Source organism: Colobus angolensis, unplaced genomic scaffold (genome assembly GCF_000951035.1).
Source record: "Colobus angolensis palliatus isolate OR3802 unplaced genomic scaffold, Cang.pa_1.0 Scaffold440, whole genome shotgun sequence".
NCBI classification, from domain to species: Eukaryota; Metazoa; Chordata; class Mammalia; order Primates; family Cercopithecidae; genus Colobus; species Colobus angolensis.
Genome location: NW_012117822.1, coordinates 1824450 through 1845532, shown reverse-complemented (window position 1 = coordinate 1845532; position 21083 = coordinate 1824450). Strand labels below are relative to the sequence as shown.

Here is a 21083-nt window from a genome sequence, read left to right as displayed (position 1 = left end):
CTCTTGAGCCCCTATAATACATTTTTCATTTTGTTGTGAAAAATTTCACAACAAATCTGACATTTCCATTCAGTTGTTTTTTATAGTTCCTTTTCTCTGTTGAGATTCCGTATTTGTATAGATACTGAGATTATATTTTCCTTTAATTCTTTGAACATCTATATCATACCTGCTTTGAAGTTTTTTGTCAACTAAATCCAACAGCTGGACCCATTAGGAGTCAATTTCTGTTGACTGCCTTATTCACAAGTGTGGTTTACCTTTTTCCTGATTTTTACATGTCTTTAGTTTCTGTTTGAAAAATGGACATTGTGGATAACGTGTTGCAACTCTGGATCATCATTTCTTCCCCAGATTAATACTTTTATTTTGGTTTTGGTTTTTGGTTAAGTTGCTTAAGCTAAAACTGCAAGCCTCATCTTCCCCATGGTGGTATCCCTCAGCCAATATACTCTACTTAGTATTTCTACCTTATAACTGCAGCATTTTCTCTTATGGTCTCCTCTGTGCCTTCATCATATAGTGAAAGCCAATTTTTTGGTCTGAGTTTATGCTCATATTTTGGGGCCCACTTTCTTTGCCTTTTTTATGTTCTGGCATTTCCTCCTCTAAATTTCTAGCTGATCTGCCAGCCACACAGCCACTGATATTACAGGCCTATAAAGCTTTAGCATTCAATCATTTGAGCTGCATTCAAATTAGGGACTGCACTCTATTCAAAAAGTAGCAGACTTTCAAATCTCAACCAGTTCTCACTGGTTTCTGCCTACTTTTACATTGGGCCTTCCAAGATCTCCCTTGTGCATGTGAAGTTTAGCAGTCAGCTGGAATTTGGGTAAAAGATTCAGATTTAAAGTTGTGGCACTTCTGCAGCTTTCTCCTAGGATTTCTTCCCAAAATATCTAGTTCATTTGCCAACCCTAAACTCTTTCTCTGCGTCCTCCAGTGGGTAAGACTGCAGTTTTCCACCAGTAGAACTATAAGAAGCACAGGATGAAAACAAAACCAAAAAGTCATAAACTCATAATTCTTACTGCATACATTTTTATCTTTCAAAGGAAATCTCTGCCCTGGTATCTGCCTGATTTTGGTAACATTCTGGTGTCTTCAAATATTCTTTTATTTTGTCTATGCTTTGATATCTGCAAAATACTTTGTCTTGTGAATTCATTCTCCTGTTGTCAGAAGCTGGAATTCTACCAATTCTTTTAAAATATTCATTGAATTGACTAATTAATTACTAACTGGTAAACTTGACATCTGTTCAAATAAAATAATTCAAAATATGGGAAAATCTCTAAATGTAAGATATTCATTACATAATTGATTATATAAAAACACATTGGATTGAACAAAAGAAATTTATTCTCTCATAGTTGTGGCGGCCAGAAGTCTGAAATCAAAGTATGGGCAGGGTTGGTTCCTTCTAGAGGCTCTGAGAAAGAATCTGTTCTGTGCCTCTTTTCTAGCTTTTTGTGGCTGCTGGCAATTCTTGGTTTTCCTTGGCTTGTAGATTCATTATTCCAGTTTCTGCCTCCATCTTCACATGGCCTTCTCCTTTGTGTATGTGTATTCTTCTTTGCTGTCTCTTATAAGGGTACTTGTTATTAGATTTGGAGTCTACCCGAAATTCAGAATGATCTATTCCCAGATCTTTAATTACATCTGCAAAGACTTTATTTTCAAAAAAGGTCACATTCAAAGGTACTAGGGCTACACACTTGGACATATCTTTTAGGGTACACTGTTCATCTCACTGTATATCTCTTTTTTCCTTTATATATTTATTATTTTAATAAAATTTGGGAAAATTTTGGCCATTTTTTCCCCCCAAATGATTTGTCTCCTTTTTTCTCTCTTTTTCCTTCTGGAACTTCATTTACATGCATTTTAGATATTGTCCCACAGATTCCTTGAGGCGGTATTCATTTTTTTCCTCTTAGTTTCAGATTGTACAATTTTTTTCTTTTTTTTTTTTTCAGTGGAATCTCACTCTGTCGCCCAGGGCTGGAGTGCAGTGGTGCAGTCTCAGCCCACTGCAGCCTCTGCCTCCCAGGTTCAAGCAATTATCCTGCCTCAACCTCCTGAGTAGCTGGGACTACAGACACTCACCACAACGCCTGGCTAATTTTTGTATTTTTAGTAGAGATGGAGTTTCACCGTATTGGTCAGGCTGGTCTCAAACTCCTCACCTCAAGAGATCCACCTGCCTTGGCCTCCCAAAGTGCTGGGATTAGAAGCATGAGCCACCACACCTGGCCCAGATTGTACAATTTCTAATGACCTATACGTTCAGTTGACTCCTGTCTCCTTAATCCAGTAAATTTTTTTTTTTACTTTGTGTAATTATACTTTTCATTTCTAGAATTTCTATATGGTCCTTTTCATTAGTTTCTGTTTCTCTGCAGAGATTTTCTGTCCATTCATTCATTGCAGATATGTTTTCCTTTACATGCTCAAATATAGTTAGCATAGGTGCATTAAACACCGTTTTTATCCCCCCAATTTCAACATCAGAGATGTATTGAGTTTGGTGTCTATTGATTGTCTTTTCTGCTGAGTATAAATCACCCTTTTCTGTTTATTCTATGTCAAGTAATGTTGGATTGCATCCTGACATTTGTGAATGATACATTATAGAGACTTTGGATTCTGTTTCCAGTCCTCTGAATAGTTTTGAGTTTTATTTTCTGAAGCACTTAATCTGGCTGGACTCAAATCCAAACTTCTTTCTTCTTGGACTTTCTTTTCTCTTAGTTTCTGGGGCAGTAGTCTCTCCTGACTGTCCATCAAATTCTGTGTCAAATGCTGCACAGAAAAACCTAATAGAGTTGGTATTTATGTGGTTACTGTTCCCTCTTAGGGTGGCTTTAGAGCAAACTTTTTGCAATGAAGTGAATGATAGGAGAAGGTTGAGGTAGTGGTAGAAATGGTTTCCTAGAGTAAAAATAGGACTATCTAAAAAAGAATCTGTCATAGGTAGTGGTATTTGCTACCAATTTGGATTTGTAGTTGAAGCACCAACTTATTTCTTCTTATCTTTTGCAAATCAAGTAGCATGTATTGATGTTTCTTGGTTTAAGTTTCTTGGTCGCCATTACGGTGTTTCTCATGCATAGGCCTATGTTACTATTTTTTTCCCCTAAAACTCTTAAGGAGAAAGCTTTTACTCCTCTTTTTCATGAAGCTTTCAATATTACAAGTTTCCAGGCCTTTATACTAGAAATGTTTTCTGCACCCTTTTTTCCTCTCCGTATCAGAGGTAGACAGTACTACATTGCCCCACTGACTTCGTTTTTCTAATTAAGAGAAAATTTAGTACCCCCAGATTCCCTTCTTTCATTGTTTGAAGACTCTTTAAATATAAAATTCTGGCATGTAAAGAAAAACTTAAGTTTATTTTCTATTCTTAATAGGCTCTTGGCTACCTAGCACTAATGATTTTATTTCATATTGTAAATGGCCTTTAAAAAGGGATTTTAAACTTTCAGAAAAGTAAAAAAATAGTACTGACTTTATTGTTACGGGTTATATTACCATAGTATAATTATCACTACCCGGAAATTTAAAACGATATAATACTCTTATCTAATGTACAGATTTTATTCAAAATTTGCCAATTTTTCTACTAATGTCCTTTTTCTGGTCCAGAATCCAGTCTAGGATCCACATTGCATTTAGTCGTCACATCTCTCAAGTCTCTTCCAATCAAGTATCAGTTCTTCAGTCGTTCATAATCTTAACCGTTTTGAAGAAAATCGATTACTTGTTTTGTAAATGTTCTTGAATTTGAGTTTTCCTGCTGTTTTCAAATGATTAGATTGAGGTTGTGCATTTTTGGTGAGACTATCTGAGAAGCTATATTGTGCCTATCTCAGTGCTCTTTACGTGACTCTTTATAATGTGTTTCCTCTACATGCTTTTAGAACCACATTAGACAGTGCTATAGTGTTTGCTTCAAATGTCAAATAAATTTAGAAACTTCAAAAAGAGAAGGGAAGCCTGTTGTGTTTACCAATATTCATACTCTTTTTCGTGTTTGTTCTTCCTGCTTTTATAATTTCCTTTCTGTTTTATTAACTTAATTTTAGCCATTGTTTCAGGGTAGGTATGCTGGTGACAGACTGTTTCCTTGTATTTGAGAATGTTTTGGGTTTTCCTTTCTTCCTCAAGGATATTTTTTCTGGATATGAAAGTCTGGGCTGACAGTTCTTTCAGCACTTGGAAAATGTTATGCTGTTCCTTCTGGCATCCATGGTTTCTGTTGAGAAACTACTGTCATTCTTTTACTTCTGTAGGTCAGGAGTTGTTTCTCTCTCACTTCTTTCAAGATTTTTCTTAGCCTTTAATTTTCAGAAGCTTGATTGTGTGTTGATTTGTTTGTTTTTATCCTGTTGGGGCTTACCCAGCTTCTTAAAGGTGTAGGTTTATCTTTTACCAAAACTGGGTAATTTTTAAGCCATTATTTTTTTTGAATTTTTTTCAGTCCCACTTATCTCTTCTCCTTCTGGGACCCTGATGACACAAGTTATTAGATTGTTTTGATCTCACAGACCCTTGAAGCACTATTTGTTTTTTTCTGTCTGTTTTTCTCTGTTTTTCAGATTGGGGAGCTTATATTTTTCTGTCTTCAAGTTCAGTGATACTTTCTTCTGTTCTTTCCGTTTTGCTGTGAAGCCCATCTACTAAGTTACCTTGTATTTCTTTTGTGAGACTATTTTTAAAAATCTGTTTCAAGAGTGTGTGTGTAATTGCTTATTGAAACATTGTTATGATGGCTACTTTAAAATACTTGTCAGATAAGTCTATCATCTGTGACATCTTGTTGGCATCTGATGATTGCCTTTTCTCATTCAAGTTGAGATTATTCTGGTTCTTGGTATAAGGGTGATTTTCTACTGAATTTTGGACATTTTGAGTACTATGTTCCTAAAATTTCTGTTTCAGTAAGTCTCCTCTAACATTGTACCAGTTAGGGAATAGGGGTGCTGCCTTTTTTCTGGAAGTTCACATTTTCCACCTAGCCTCTGTTGACATCTTCTTGGGAGGAGGCATATTGTTATAGCTGGGTGGTGGTAAAAGTCCTGACCATCCACCATGCCTGTACTGACACCGCCCTGGCAAGGAGGAGTAGGATGCCCCATCATCACCAGGTACAGGTGACTGTCCGGGGATCCAACAGGGATGAAAATTCTGACTCCCCATTTGGCCTTCTCTGTCACAACTTTAGCAAGGAAATTGGGTCACCTCATTACAGTCTGATGAGGGGTAAAGTGTAGACTTCCAAATTGACTTTTGCTGTTAGGGATGGAGGTGGATCTGCCATTTTTTCTGTGGTGGTTGCCTGGAGTAGGGCAGTTATTGCCTAAAAGATTTATATCTTGTTATATTAGTCTTGTTATGACTGTCCTTTGGTTAGAAAGAGCAGACTTTCTTAGGGCTATTTTTACCCATTGGCATTCTTAAGTTGCTGGCTTTTCTAGTACCCAGCCCAGGATATGTAAAGCAAAAAGAAAACTCAGGAATTCACCACTGTATTATTCCTTGGGTCCCAAAGACCCTAGTCAGTCTTCCACCTTCTCTCCACATTTCACAATCCCCTTATGCTGATTTTATGTATAACGTCCAGAGCTTTTTGTAGTGAAGCAGGAGAAATAAGGAAAAGTTAATCTATTTCATCTTGTCTGGATGTGGAAATAATAAATGGTCTGTCATAAATGTAACTGTATTTTCAATTCAAATATATATTATACATTTTGAAAATCTGTAATTCTTGAGTAAAAAGCACCATGTTAAAATATTTTTGTAAAAAAAATTAAATGCCATTATGAATTAAGCCAGTATATAATAAGATTTGTAAGGTCTTGTGTTTGATATCTATTTTTTGAAGTGATATTCAATACAATAGAATTCTAATACATTAGAAATAGTAGAGTTTGCCTCATAGAGAGAAGAGTTTGTATTGGTTTGATGGTATACTGACTACCTGTGTAACCATAATTTTCCTTTAATGTTGAAAAGAATTTTTCTTATTAAAAGGTTAATTCTTTACAAAGCCCTCTACCATTTAATGTGGCTTCTTTTACATACGTAAATGAATGTATATGGGTATGTCAAAACATGAGTGCACACTGCAAAAGAGGGAAGTTCCTTTTCTGGTAGACATGAAACTATTAAAAAATCACTTAGTGTTTTCTTTTGATGGAAATGTAAAACTAAAATAATTGTGTATGTGTGTGTAAGTGTAATTTATGTTCTAATTAGCTGTCTCCCTAGACCTTCACTGGCATAGTTAATGGAAGCTATTTTAGCAAAGAGCAGGCCGGGTGCGGTGGCTCACGCCTGTAATCCCAGCACTTTGGGAGGCCGAGGCAGGCAGATCACAAGGTCAGGAGATTGAGACCATCCTGGCTAACACAGTGAAACCCCATCTCTACTAAAAATACAAAAAAATTAGCCAGGCATGCGCCTGTAGTCCCAGCTACTCAGGAGGCTGAGGCAGGAGAGTGGCGTGAACCCAGGAGGCGGAGCTTGCAGTGAGCCGAGATCGCCCCACTGCGCTCCAGCCTGGACAACAGAGCCAGACTCCATCTCAAAACAAACAAACAAACAAACAAAAAAAAGCACAGAGCAAGTGTTTAGGATTTTTGTCATGTACATGCTTGTCACTTATTTAAGAATGTTATTTCCCCCTAAACAATGCTGACATCACATCTGTTGCATTTGTTAGATAATTTTTATCCGTGGCTTACACAAAAAAATAAATTTTTATACTTTACTGCCAGATTTTGATTATCAAATATAAGCATGTAATTTTCAAAGCTTATCTAAAACATAGGATTTTTAAAAGAGAGAAAAGATAATTCCAAGTTGTGTCTCAGTCTGTGTAATACGATTTCATTCATTTATTTATCCTTGTCCTTTTAGAGGCGTTAATGTGACAAGCATATTGCATTTAGAGTGAAACAGATTATGCATCAACTAAAACACTGACACACGACCAAGCATGTTAAATGTATGTTCACATTTTTGTTACAAAGAAGTGGATATGGTGTTTGTTAGTTATGGAAAGGATTGGGAAAAAAACTGAAGAGACAGTAACAGATATTATTCTCATTAGTATTACTCTCAATAATTATATATCATCATTTATGTTATTACATTATAAGTGGATGTGTTATAATAAGACTGATATTTATTAATGCTAATCATGAGCTAGCTACAGTTCTATATACTTTTCGTGGATAAATTAATTTTGTTTACTTATACATTAGTTATAAATAGAACTAACGATGTAGATTTGTACTGTTGACTATAGTTAACTCAAATAAATACAATAATTTACATGTCATCAAGTGATCTAAAAAAGTAGTAAAGAACGTTTTGAAACCAACTTAATCTACTTATTTAGTTCAATATTTATGAAAGAAAGCTGCTTTGCGCCTTGTAAGAACATGCTATTTTGTCTTAGTAAAGATTTAGGTCCTTTGTACAACTCGGGTGCAGATGCTGCAAGAATCAAGCATGTTTTGAGTCTGCTAAGATTTAGTGTTAAACTGTCACTCTTTAGCTCTTTGCTGCCTGTACTCTTCTGTGCAAGGCCTCTGTGCAGTACCTGCGGTGGAATTGCTACCTACTACTGTGAAGTCAACTCCACAATTAATGAATCTGAGGTGTACTCATCAAATATATGTTTTCTTAACACAGTGATTGTGCTATGTATCTCATACCTTAATGATCTAACAAGGAACTTTCTTTAAACATAGGTCTTTTTTATACCCTCCTCATTTTTGTTCCATAGGGGGTGGCCATTAAAAACATCTGACAGACAAGCAGTTAACCCACTTCCCTGCTGAGATTAGTAAAATATTTAGTAGTCATGCAACATCAAGAACCTTTAGCTCTGCAGGAAATAGTTTGACTCAACTTCTTTTCAGAGCTGGGGGTAGGAAATTTAAATTTTTATTTGGATGATCCCTCTTATTTTCAAAACAGCATGAAAAAAATTCACACACCTAGTGTTTTATGTAATTTAAAACCATTCATTCATTCATTCATTCATTCACTCAAATAGAAACAGGGTCTCCTCTCTCTCTGTTGCCCACGCTGGTCTCAAACTCCTGGCCTCAAGCAGTTCTCGTACCTTGACCTTGTAAAGTGCTGGGATTACAGGTGTGAACCACAGTGCCTTGTCTGTTTCTTAAATTCTATGAATATTTGAAGTGATTCTATGAATACTTCCTGATTTTCTCTTCAGAAAAAAGGAAGTCTTTAGACTGGCAAAGTCAATATCAGAATCCTAAAGTATCATATCTCATCTGGGTTTAGAAGATGACATATCAAACTAGGAAATTTAGTATACCATCTCAAGTATAGTAGTGTCTCATCTGGGTTTATGAGATTACAAATCAAACTAGGCAACTTATCTTAAAAATTATAGATTTGCAAATTTCAAAGAAAGCCATCTTATTTAATTGATATATTGCAATTGACAACTCACCTTTCAGTGGAATAGTTTTTGTAAATTCATGAGAAAGAAACAAAGTATCAATTTATAGTAGTTGATGGTGTTATAAATCCAGAAGAAGCTCTACACCATTATAAAAATCAAGATTGGTTGCTCACATTTTAGAGTACCAAAGGCAGGAAAATGATATAATTTATAAATAATAAATCTTAAACTGTTGATAAACTAAACTCTGAAATATTTTTAAAGAGGTCTATTCTAAGCCAATGAGTGACCATAGCCCAAGGAACAGTCTCAAGAGGTCCTGAGAAAGTGTGCCCGAGGCATTGTAGTTACATTTTAGGGAGACAGGAATTGTAGGTAAAATCAAATCAATACATGGAAGGTGCATATTGGTTCAACCTAAGGAGGCAGAATATCGTGAAGCTGTGGAAGGGGCTGGGTGGAGAGTGAAGGAGGTGGATGGCTTACAGGTCATAGGTAGATTCAAAGATTTTCTGATTGGCAATTGGTTGAAAGTGTTAAGCTTTGTCTAAAGACTCAAAGTCAGTTTAGAAATAAATGCTTAAGATAAAGGGAATGGTTGTGGAGGTCAAGGTTCTTGTTATGTAGATGAAGCCTCATAGGTAACAGCTTTCAGAGAGAATAGATGGTAAATGTCTCTTTTCAGACCTTAAAGTTGTCAGACTCTCATTTTTAAAATTTTTTATATTTTTGAGACAGGGTCTCGCTCTGTCACCCAGGCTGGAGTATGGTGGCACAGTTATGGATCACTGCAGCCTCAAACTCCTGGGCACACCACTCCTGGCTGATTTTTTTGTAGAGATAGGGTCTGCCTGTGTTGCCCAGGTTGGTCTGAAACTCCTGAGCTCAAGGCATCCTCCCCTGTTGGCCTTTGAAAGCACTGGGATTACAGGTGTGAGCCACCGTGCTCAGCCCAGACTCTGATTTCATCTCTTAGACCCAGGAAAGACCTAAAAAGGGGGAGGCTTGGCCACATTAATGGAGTTTCTCTACAGGTGCAACTTCCTCCCACCAGAGACTGCTTTGCAGGGCCATTTCAAGGTATGTCATATAAATATATATTGGGGTAAAATATTTTAATTTCCTTCAGGGCCTGCTATCTGTCATATGATGCTATACCAGAGTCAGGTTGGAACTTAGAATCATATTGCCACAAATAACATGTTTCATCAGTCTTATGGTCTCTATTTCAATGTTAATGTTGGTTAGTTATGCCTAAAATTACTGCACATATCCAACCTCCCTTTCTGTCATGGCTGGGAATTCAGTTTTTCAGGTTTCTCTGAGGTCCCCTTGACTCAGAGGGGGTCTATTAAGTTGGTTGCAGAGGCCTTAGGATTTTATTATTGGTTAACAAAACACAGGGTGATGACTCTTTGTAATTTTCTGTAGTTACCTTTATTCACTTTTCTTTCATAAAAATCAAGGTCCTATGACATTGTGCATTGGAATTTTTAGGGCCACGTTTGTAGAAACGCACTGCTTTGTTCTAGCAGAAAGACTTTACCCAGTCAGTTCTGACGATTTGTGTGTTACAGACACAATGAATGGAATTTTGTTGCCCTAATTATTTTAACATAGTGTTCTAAGATTCCTGGTTCCTGCAAATGCTTTGAATCATAAGAGGCATTTTGAGACTTAGAAGAGTGAATTTCAAAATGTCATTCACATATTTTTTTAAATTTACAGTTTCATGAGCACTGATATTTTTATTTCCAGGAAGAAAATATATACCTGAAGAAAGCCATATTTAACTTGTCTTTATGAGTCATTGGTTGAGTATGTAAAATATGACTTTTTCTTAAGGCCTTTTATCAGCATATTATTAGGTTTAATTTGAAATTGGGTCCTCAAGCAAGAGTTTCATGTTTTTTCCTACATATTTTTATCTGGTTTACTGAGCAGTCTCAATGCAGTAGGGATGTAACACAGAATGATTTTCTATTTCTCCAGTCACCCCCTTCCTCTGTGCTCTGCCACATCTCCCATTCATGTTCCTTTGTGATACCTTTGGCAAATTCCATAGTTTTCTGGCTAGCTTTTAGTTTTTAAAAATGTAATGTATCAGTGTCAAACTCCAAGTTCATATCCTTCCATTGCAAACCATTCATTTTGGCTCCAGAGACTTAGAGGAGGGAGAGTGTACATTGATCTCTTTCACTCCTCCTGTCACTCCAGCATCTGTATTTGTGGTTGGTGGGGTGGGAGCTTAACCTGGCTCGGAGACATCTTCCTGCACACTTTACCTCTATTACTGCTCTGGAGGATTGGAGGGTGACTAGGGTAGAGGAAGCTGCTACTCATCCTGGTTTCATCCACTCCTGGTGGCCTCCATTGTGCTTTTCCGTGTACATCATGTCCATGTCTCTTGAGTCAGTGGCCTCCTCTGGCCCTGAGGGAAAGCCACATTTCCTTTGGGCTTTACCAGTGGTCTGTGCTCTGCCCCTATGTTGGTGAGTGTTACTTTGGCTGGCGTGAGTAGCCCCTTGGCTTCTGCTGGGATTCTCTCATGCTGTTCAAGGGCCATGGAGGTAGGAAGTGATCATATCTTCCTTTATCTTGTTGTTTTTTCAGGTACACTACCTACCTAGGACTCCTTCAGTAAGCTCTCAGATACCTCCAAGCCCAATTTCTATATTTTCATATGCTTCTAAACTGCCAGGGACATACAGCAAACTTGGTCAAATTTTCTATTCAAAAGGGGCCTACAGTTTTGGTTCTCAGCAAGCCTCCCACCAGGGAGTGAAATGTCAGCCTCCCTTCATGCAGGTATTCCCACTCTCTATCAGCTATTCTCTTAGAGCTACCCACTCACTGGAAATACTGTATTTCTCATCAGGCTGACAATCCAGATGATTCCCTCCTGATGCACCCCCCCCATCCTTTGTTCCTTTGTGTGTTTTTTGTGATTGGATCAGTTGTACTGACTTCTACAAGGCGGGTTGGGGGAAAGCCTAGCCCTAAATATTGGCAGCTCTCTAGAGCTTCTTTTGTTTTTGGCCATGGGTCTTGGTGTCAATTCTGGGCCAATAGGAAAAAATCTCGCGAGATTAGGTTATTTTGTGAGTGATAAAAAGCCCAGTGGCTTAAACAATACAGCGATTTTTTTTTGTTTGTCACTTAAAGGTCCATAAGCTTGCAGGCTACAGCTGGCATGATGATTCTGTTCCATGAAGTCCTCATGGACCCAGGTCCCTTCCAACTCACTACTCTCATCTAGGTTTTGGCCTTTGTCCTCATGGTCAAGATGATAATACCTATACTCCAAACAGCAGGTTGGCAAAACGGATAAAAAAGAGCAAAAGGCATGCACTTGAAACCTCTTTTAAAAGTTTTCAGGAAGCTGCCGCATAATTCCTTCTTTTACAGTCTACTTAGTTATATCGCCAGTTGCAAGGGAGCCTGGAAAATATGGTCTTTATTCTTTGCTTCCAAGTGCCTGGCTAAGAATTACTGTGGAAGAATTTTGGAAGACAACTAGCAATGTCTGTCACATCATTGGGTGCTGTGACATCTTTGGAGCTGTGTGCTAACTTGCACCTTTACATTTATCTTTCATATATGAGTTATATATGTAAACACACTCATATTGAATGTCTGTAGGACACAGTGTTTTATTAGATACTTGCAGGCTTCACAGTGAATTGTATATATTTAGGAGAAAAGTTATATCTCTCAATAATGGTATCTGAGTCACTGATGGAAACAAAGTTTAAAGTTTATTTTTTTGACTGCAGTTGTCCTATTTTTGTCCTAATTTTCATTTCTCTAGGAGAAAGAATAGAGCTGCAGTAAGTCAGCTGACATGGAAGTGTGTTTACTGTCACTTTATATTTAGGAGATTGTCATGTCTTTCATACAGACTTTCAGTTGGTGTGGAAAGGGTAATTATATTTTATTAAATTTTAAAAGAGTATGTTTTATAATAGCACTATATCAGACATAATAGTTTAACTGTACCATAAATGATTGTGAACTGTTGCTATTATAGTGTCAGCATTTATTGGCTTTTACATAAACCTGTTACGTGATAAGTTTCATTTTTCCCCTTCATACCTAGTTGCTGCATAGTAAACAACACTTCCACATTCTTGAACTCGTATACATTGAGCTTTTAATTTGCTCAGGAAGTGTAGGATGGTGAATTAGAACGGTTGTCAAACCTTTTTCCCCAAGGTTAACTTGGTAAAAATATTTTTTATAACAAAATCTTTATAGTACTTTGGGAATAAGGCTTTTATGTTGACTTGATTTGAGCTCTAAACTACTTTTATAGATTCCCAGGAGGAAGTTTCCCTACCTCCAGGAAAAATGATGGCCGTTCTTTAACAACCCTAGTGGTTTAAAAAACTTGAATTATTAAGCCATTAGACTGGGCTCATATTGTAATTTTCAGTCAGATCCATATTATACATGATAAAATAAACGTAGGCCATATTCTACAATAAAAATGTATGGACATTATGCAGCAATTAGAATAAAACCCAAGACAAGGAAATAACTCAGATATAGAATAAAAACCAAGACAAGGAACTAACTCAGGTATGTGTTTTAATTTTCTTCCTCACAAATTCAAGATTTTCACTTAAGCCTTTATCCTAAATCTATACACATTTAACAAATTGAGCAAGTTATAGCTAATAAAACCAATTTTCTCTCTAATAAGTAGGAAGCCCATTTTATTCTATAGGCATATTTTCATTAATTTTATTACAAAAGCGATACTCTTTTTACTTTATTAGCTTACAATTTTAAAAACCTGGAAGTTTTTGACAGTAGATAAATGGAAGGATGGAAATTTTCTTAATGGGAAGATGGACTCAAACTCTTCCCCCTTCCCCATGTACCCTACTTCTGATGTGGAGTGTCTTACATGTGGCTTTAATAAAGGTTAGTTGTATTTAACTAAATGAAAGATAATATTGTGACCACTTTATTTTGGTCTGCACGTTACAAATCATTTCAGTTTAATTCAATTTGATTGTAATGTCACAATTTCAAACAGAACATGATATAGTGATATATATTCAACAGTGGTTTTGTAGGGACTATACTGTAGAAATAGAAGAGTGTCAATACCAATTATGTGGCAGTCATATACACATGCAGTCAAAGAGGAGAAAAAATTCAGGTTGACAAAGTTACATTAGAATCAGATGAACTTTGACTTCAGCTTATGCTTGAGCCCTTTATGGATCATGTATTATAAAAAGCTGGACTTGAAAGGTAGGTGTAGCATTTAGTTGTGAATTTTTCTACTAGCTCTAATGTAAAAGCACTTTGCATAGCATTTCCTAAACTCCCTTAAATCCTCAAAAAGACTTAAGATGGGATTAATAGATTCAATTCAAATCCTAGATATTAGAGGGGTTCAGTAAGGTTTTAGATATTTAAAGTGTGTTCTGTGTAAATTACTTGAATTTTCCTGAAATCTAGACCCTTTGCAAAAGACCTATTGCATCTTGTCCCCTCTGAAAATGGTGTTCAGTGGATTGCGTGTGTTCTGTTATAGGTTCACTACTGTGATAGACAAAGTGGCAAAGAGTGTGTGACCTGTCTGACATTAACCCCTGTGCAGATGACTTTCCATGCTATTGGAAGCTCCATTGAAGCCAGCCATGATCAGGTATAATATGCCACTGCCATTTTGCTATGTTATGGCCCAGCTTGGAAATGGAAGGCCATCAAAATGGAAGCTGTGTGCATACACGCAGCTTTGCTTTCCTTAATAGGTTATCCGCTAGCATCATCTGCTAGACTTGAAAAATCAAAATTGACTGTGTTGGGAAATTGATATCATAGGAGATTTAAATTATTTTAGACTTCTTGTTTGCAGTTCATTATTATTTTAAATATAGAATTATTTTATAAGAAAGAAATAGTTGTCCCACAGGTTATTTTTATCTTTAATAGTTACATATGAGAGGAAGGGTCAACCAAACAATATAGGTAACAGTGGAGTCTCCCTGTAATACACTCATTTGGTTCTGTTAAAAAGAGTGTTATGTTATAGAATTATAGAATGTACAGTGATACGTCACTTAATGACAAGGATATGTTGTGAGAAATGCATCATGGGGTGATTTTGTTGTTGTGCAAGCATGACAGAATGGACTTACACAAACCTAAATACTAGAGCCTACCACACACCTAGGCTATGTGGTAGAGCCTCCTGCTCCCAGGCTGCAAACGTATACAGCTTGTTACTGTGTGGAATACCATAGGCAATTGTAATGCAATGGTATCTGTATGTTTAAACATAGAAAGGGTACAGTAAAAATATGGTATTGTAACCTTCTGAGAGCACAATTATATTTGTGGTCTGTTATTGACCAAAACATCATCATGCAGCACATGACTGTACATAGAACAACTGTGTAAACTTTCAGAGTCATCAACGTAGTCCCGTAACTTGGGATATTATTGAAATGAAGTTCCAGTGTTGTTTTTACTTTTGAAGGTTTATTTCTGAAATAAAGCTAAAAATCTGAAAAGCGTATTGTTTCTTAATAAACAAATTCCTTTTATTGTTTAGATAGCAGCTTGAGAATACATCCTGTTTACAAAAGAATACATATTTTTCGTTAAAATAATCACTTTAGACTAAACTAATGTTCTAAATCATAGGATTTCTGGCTTGGAGTCAGAGTAAATAGACATACATAGTTTGCTGTATGACTAACCAGTTATGCTTTCTAAATTAATCATTCATGTACAGAACAACTATAATCCAGCTTTATATCCATTTTTCAGTAAATTTGAGGACTTCTAATAGTCTTACCTAACTAATCTTCTTTTCTTCTATCTCAGTAGTACCTCTTGCTTGGAAAGAATAAATAGGCTATCTTCTCAGACTCATAATTTATCATTGTCCAACTCAAACAAGATCTTGGAAAACATTCTTAAGGGCACACCTTTCTAGTTCACAATGTCTCTGACATTGTTTGTTTCCAGTCATTATTCATTCATTGGTGGGGAAGTATTGTGATATTTAAGGAAGATCAAATAATTGATGGTCAGAAAATCGGAGTTTTACGAATGAACCATAGTCTAGGTTTGCTGCAGCTACCTGGATGGATTCTGTTACTTCCTTGCAACTCTGTTTCCTGGTTATGTTAAATGAAGGAGTTGGGTTAGATGACTTACAAGATCCATTCCAGTGCTGTTACGATTCTATAGCTGATCTTCCTGGTCCAGGTTGAATGAGCCCAACCAAAAATAAACAATTGTAGCATATTAATATGGAAAGCAGCTTAGAGACCACTCCAGTACCTCTGAGGGTTTTACTTTGACATATGCCCTAGCTGTAGAAGAGAGTGCAGTAGGAACCCGAGGGGCATGACCTAAATTAGCTTACAGAAGAGTATTACATTTCCTTGTATAAACTATAAATTGTATGCTAGGTGCTAAGGATACATGAGGAGAATGTCAGACATGGTTCTTGCTCTCATGGAGCTTACAGTCTAGCAACTTCACCTTTTTGAATACTGGGCAAGTACAGTGTAATTAACTTTATATCTATCTATGCATCCACTCATGGTAGAGGCAAATGTCAAAAGCAGCATGGGACACCTGTCTTGGAAAGGTCTCTTCTAAGACTGAGCAAAGAAATGAAAGAGCGCATCAGCAACCCACACCTCTGAAAAGAGCAACCCACTGTTCACAGAGGTGGCATGTTGCTGTAACACTGGAGTGAGAGTGCAGACTGGGATCAAATGCAGTTTTGCCTTGAACTTTGGGACCTTGTTTCTTCACCTCTTGGGAATTTGGCTTCTTCATATATAAGATAATGAGGCTAGTTCAGGCTTGTGCCAAGTTCCTATGCCAAGGTACTCAAAGTTCAGGGCTAATGTTCACCCATATGACACCTTTACAAATTAGAAAAATAGTACCTCTTCCTCAAGGCATTTTACTGCCATCTGACAGAAAATATTTGTAATAAATCCACAATAACTGCAACGTGAATGCACCCCATTGAGGTGTGCAGTGTACACCTGCACGACTGTACATAGACTCACTACATCTAACTGAATGTCAGTTGCACTCAGTGATAAATTAAGATATTTTTATATTAAAGCAAATACAACTATTTTATAGATGACAAATTTGCATGAAATTTTAAGATAGAAACTTTCAGGAAATGTATTGATGATGGTCAAATTGGTAGATGAATAAATGACTGAAATAAATGATGGACAGGAATAATCATCCTGTACATCAAACACTATTGTAGTGGCCTAGGAGGTGGAAAGTAGGTGGTGTGATCACTGCTCCTCTCTTGTTCTTGGATAATTGGGCTCCCTGGAGAAAGGAGACACAAAGTAAACCCCCACTTCATGCCCTCTGGCTTTTCTGCATTATGTTGCCATTACCCTCTCCCCAACCTGAGGGTCTGTCTAAGGAAAACGTACTCCTTCACCATAACAGCATCAACTTGATCTCATAAGGTGGAAAACTTGGACCACTAAATGCTTTTTCACCCATTAATTTGTAAATGCTAGTAAACAGGGAAACATTTTAAAGCAAGAAAAATCGTAATCATTTTTTTAAAAGTTTCTAATCATAATCCATTTGGCCCAATGCAGTTGACCAAACAGAATTGGTATTCTGAGAAAAAAAGTATATGTGAAATTTGGAAGTGGTCCTTCTTAGGAAACTCAGGTTGTTCTTACCTGTGTGGAAAACGAAGGCAAGAAATGGAAGAACTCTCTAGACTTGAACCTTTATAGCTTATCTTCTTATTGTTTCGAAATGTAACTGTAGGAGCTTTGTGAAGTGGAAATTGAATATATTACCTTGTGCATTCATTTGCTGTATTAAAGGGTAACAGGACAGAGACTGTTAAGTGAAATTTCTCTATCAGAAGTTGATATGGATATGCAAAATGATCAGGGGAAAGATTCAATACCATCTATATGCTGATGATGTCCAAATTTATGGAACACTTTGTTCCCTGCCTCCCCCTACCATGCGTGCTCCTACCTCTTCTGTCCTTTCCTCTGTCCCAGTGAATGTTACCATCATTACCTTGTTGCTCAGACCATCCTTGGAGCTTTCCTTGAACCCCTAGTCCCCCTCACATGCTACATATTGTCCCAGTATCTTTTCCTCTAAATTATGTCTCTGACCTGACTGCTTCTCACCACCTCCAATTTTACCATTCTAGCTTAAGTCACTATCATTTTTAACCCCGATGACTGCAGTAGCCTCTAAACGAGCCTTTCTACCTTTGTTCCACTGTGGTCTCTCTTTCACATATTATTTTGAGACAGAGTCTTGCTCTGTCACCCAGGCTGGAGTGCAGTGGCACAATCACAACTTATTGTAGCCTCCGTCTCCTGGGCTCAGGCAATCCTCCCACCTCAGCCTCCCAAAGTGCTCAGATTATAGGCGTGAAAAATTAATCTGATTACATTACTCAGCTACACAAAACCTTCCAGTGGTTTCCCATCACACCTCCTATTAAATGCAAAAAATTTTTCTATGACACGCAAACTCCTGTATGATTTGGCTCCCTCCACTTCTCTAACTTCAATTCCTACCACTTTCCTGTTCATCAGCTGTGTCCCAGTCTCCCTGACCTTGTTGTCAGTTACATGATGGTTGGTGAAAGAAACCACTCGAAAGGCTACATACTATAGATTCCATTTATATGACCTTCTGAAAAAATCAGAACTATAGAGATAGAAAACAGATGAGTGGTTGCAGGGGCTGGGGGTATGGAGGGGAATTAACTACAAAGTATCATGAGGGAATTTTTGGAGGTGATGGAAATGTGTTACATCTCGATTGTGGTGGTAGAAACATGACAGTATGCATTTGTCAAACTCACAGAACTACACTCTAAAAAGGGTAAATTTTACTGTATATAGATAATACTTGATTAAACCTAATGTTTAAAAAAAAAACAGCCAGATTCATTGCTTTATCACCTACTCATGCAGTCTTGAGTCCAAGGAAATGTGAAGGATGCCATCCTTTTGCCTCTCCTGTGCTCTCTTGGTGTGTTGGCTCCACCTTGGAATGAACTAAATTTAACCCATAGCCTGGTTTAGAGCTTCTCCAACTGCCAGTGATTAGTTAAGGCCTGCTTCAGACACTTTTTTTTGAGATGAAGTCTCGCTTTGTCGCCCCGGCTAGAGTGCAGTGACGTGGTCTCGGCTCACTGCAAACTCCGCTTCCTGGATTCAAGTGATTCTCCTGCCTCAGCCTGCTGAGTAGCTGGGATTACAGGCGCATGCCACCACGCCCGGCTAATTTTTGTATTTTTAGTAGAGAAGGGGTTTCACCATGTTGGGCAGGCTGGTCTCGGACTCCTGACCTCATGATCCACCCGCCTCAGCCCCTCAAAGTGCTGGGATTACAGGCGTGAGCCACCACACCCGGCCCAGACTTCTTAAAGTAATTATCAGTCTTCAAAAAGTGGTCTAAGCCCACTCCTGTCTGACTTTAGGGAAGACGTCTGTAGGCCAGAGTTTCCTGTTCTGGAACCCTGAATTCTCATCTAGACAGTGGGCAGTCATTCAGGCTGGGTTTGCCTGGAGGTCCCCGTGGTGTCTTGGAGAGAATGTTTTGACATTTGTTTACCTTATTCACAACAAATATGATATTAGAAATTCACACTCAAATTAGTTTAATTGTCCAGAATAAAAACATAGCTTAAATTTTCAGATACAGATTTCTCAGCAAACATGAGCTAACTGTGAACAACTGTGTATAGGAATACTCCTTTAGACACTAGCGCATACAAAGGTCACTGATTTACAGTCTTAGTCCTTGCTAAGCCAATTGTCTTATGAAATTTCGAACTTGTCATTTATTTTTTAAGATTGAGCTGGTGAGGGTTTTGCTCAATATTTTTAGGTATATCCTATTTGGAGGTTGGTTGTATTGGTTAGTGTATGTTATTAAAAGCGACATTCTTAGTAATAGTTCAAGAGGGTTTTGTAATCTCCTAGCTTGATGTAACTCACCAAGTATTATTCTTGACTCTGTCGTGACACCCTTTCTACATGTTTCCTCATCACTTTTGGATATTACTATCTTTTCCTGTCTCCTTTAATTACATTAGTCATCTTCTAGTTACAGCCCCAAAGTCATAAACTTCCTTCCCTGTCGTCGTTTTCTTTTTATTCATCTTCATTCTGATTGCATTGTCAATATCACCAAATCTCACAAAGATTGGGTAAGTAGATGTAGCTTAGTAAAAACACTGTAGCTTCTAATTTCTAGTTTTATTGCTGCCTACCTTATTGTGTTGAGGTTAGATCTTGAACTTACTTGCTTTATATAAATGATAGAATGAATTAGTAAATCAACCACCTAACCAACCATTAACTAGTCAATGAAGTTTAACATATGTATATTAGTATTTACTGTAATCTGACTTCTAGTTAGTAAAAGCAAGATTACCACATAGAGTAAATGACTGCATATTTCATACATTACAAATGCTCTTCAACCCATCTAAATTGAAAATACTATAAGTAGAAAATGCATTTAGTGCACCTAACCTACTGAACATCATAGTTTAGCCTAGCCTACCTCATTAGTTGTTTTTCCGCATTATCAAGTGGCTGACTGGAAGCTGCAGTTTGCTGCTGCCACCCAGAATCTCAAGAGAGTACAGTGTGCATATTACTAGCCCAGGAAAAGTTCAAAATTGGAAATACAGTTCCTTCTGAATGTGTATCACCATTTTAAAGTCAAAAAATCATAAGTTGAATCATTGTAAGTTGGGAACCATTTGTATTTGGAATAAAAATCCAATTCTACAAGGGAAAATAAGCAAGAACCATATGCTAGATATTGTGCTAGGCTCTCCATACATTGTTTTGCTTAATTCTCAGAATAATGAGGTATAGCAGTTGTATATTTGCTAAATCACCTTTAAGGGTTTATGTCCACATTAGTAAAATTAATCTGAATTGTTTCAAATGTATATGCTTTGACTAGGATTGTAGTCAGGCCTCTTGATGAAAGGACATTTATGAAGTGTAACAATTTACAAATCTGATGGGTATTCTATTTTTGATTAAGTTCTGCTTGTAGTTTATTCTCTGATTAATTAAAAATCTCCTCGCCTGAGTAATTAGGCTGTAATGTCTTACGCCTAATGGTATTTTAGAACTAAGAAAACGAAAGCTTTCCCACGTATTACCCCAACATATATTATCATGACAATAATATATTGATTGTAGACTATGTACAGAACTTTTGCAGTACGAGATGGTCTTAAGTGATAGTATCTGTACTCCCTTGCCCTTGAGGTAATTATGGTCTAATGGAGTGTATCAGCCAGGATGCTTTTGGCTACAAGTAACAGAAAACCTGACTCATACTGGCTTAAATAATGACGAACCTCATTATCTCACATAACAGGAAGTTCAAAGGAAGGGTGAGCTCCAGGGTTTGTTGATAAAGCAGCTCAATGATGTCAGCAAGTTCTCAGGTTATTCCCATTTCTTAGCTCTGCCATCCTCCACTTCATCCTCTGACTCAGAAAGATGACCACAGGAGTTCTCTGTGTTGTGTGCAGTATAACCACATCCAGAAGGAGAGAGCTGATCTTCTTGTGTCCTGGGCAAAGACA

At 37.3% G+C, this 21083-nt stretch overlaps 1 protein-coding gene across 1 annotated transcript in view; it reads left to right on the top strand.

Annotated features, from left to right (window-relative positions):
• Nucleotides 1–21083, top strand: part of LOC105522843 (double-stranded RNA-binding protein Staufen homolog 2-like) — a 166387-nt gene that overhangs the window by 45748 nt on the left and 99556 nt on the right. Inside the window, exon 4 of the mRNA XM_011957437.1 lies at nt 14004–14117. Coding sequence (XP_011812827.1) covers nt 14004–14117 — 114 coding nt within the window. The remainder of the gene's footprint in view (nt 1–14003; nt 14118–21083) is intronic.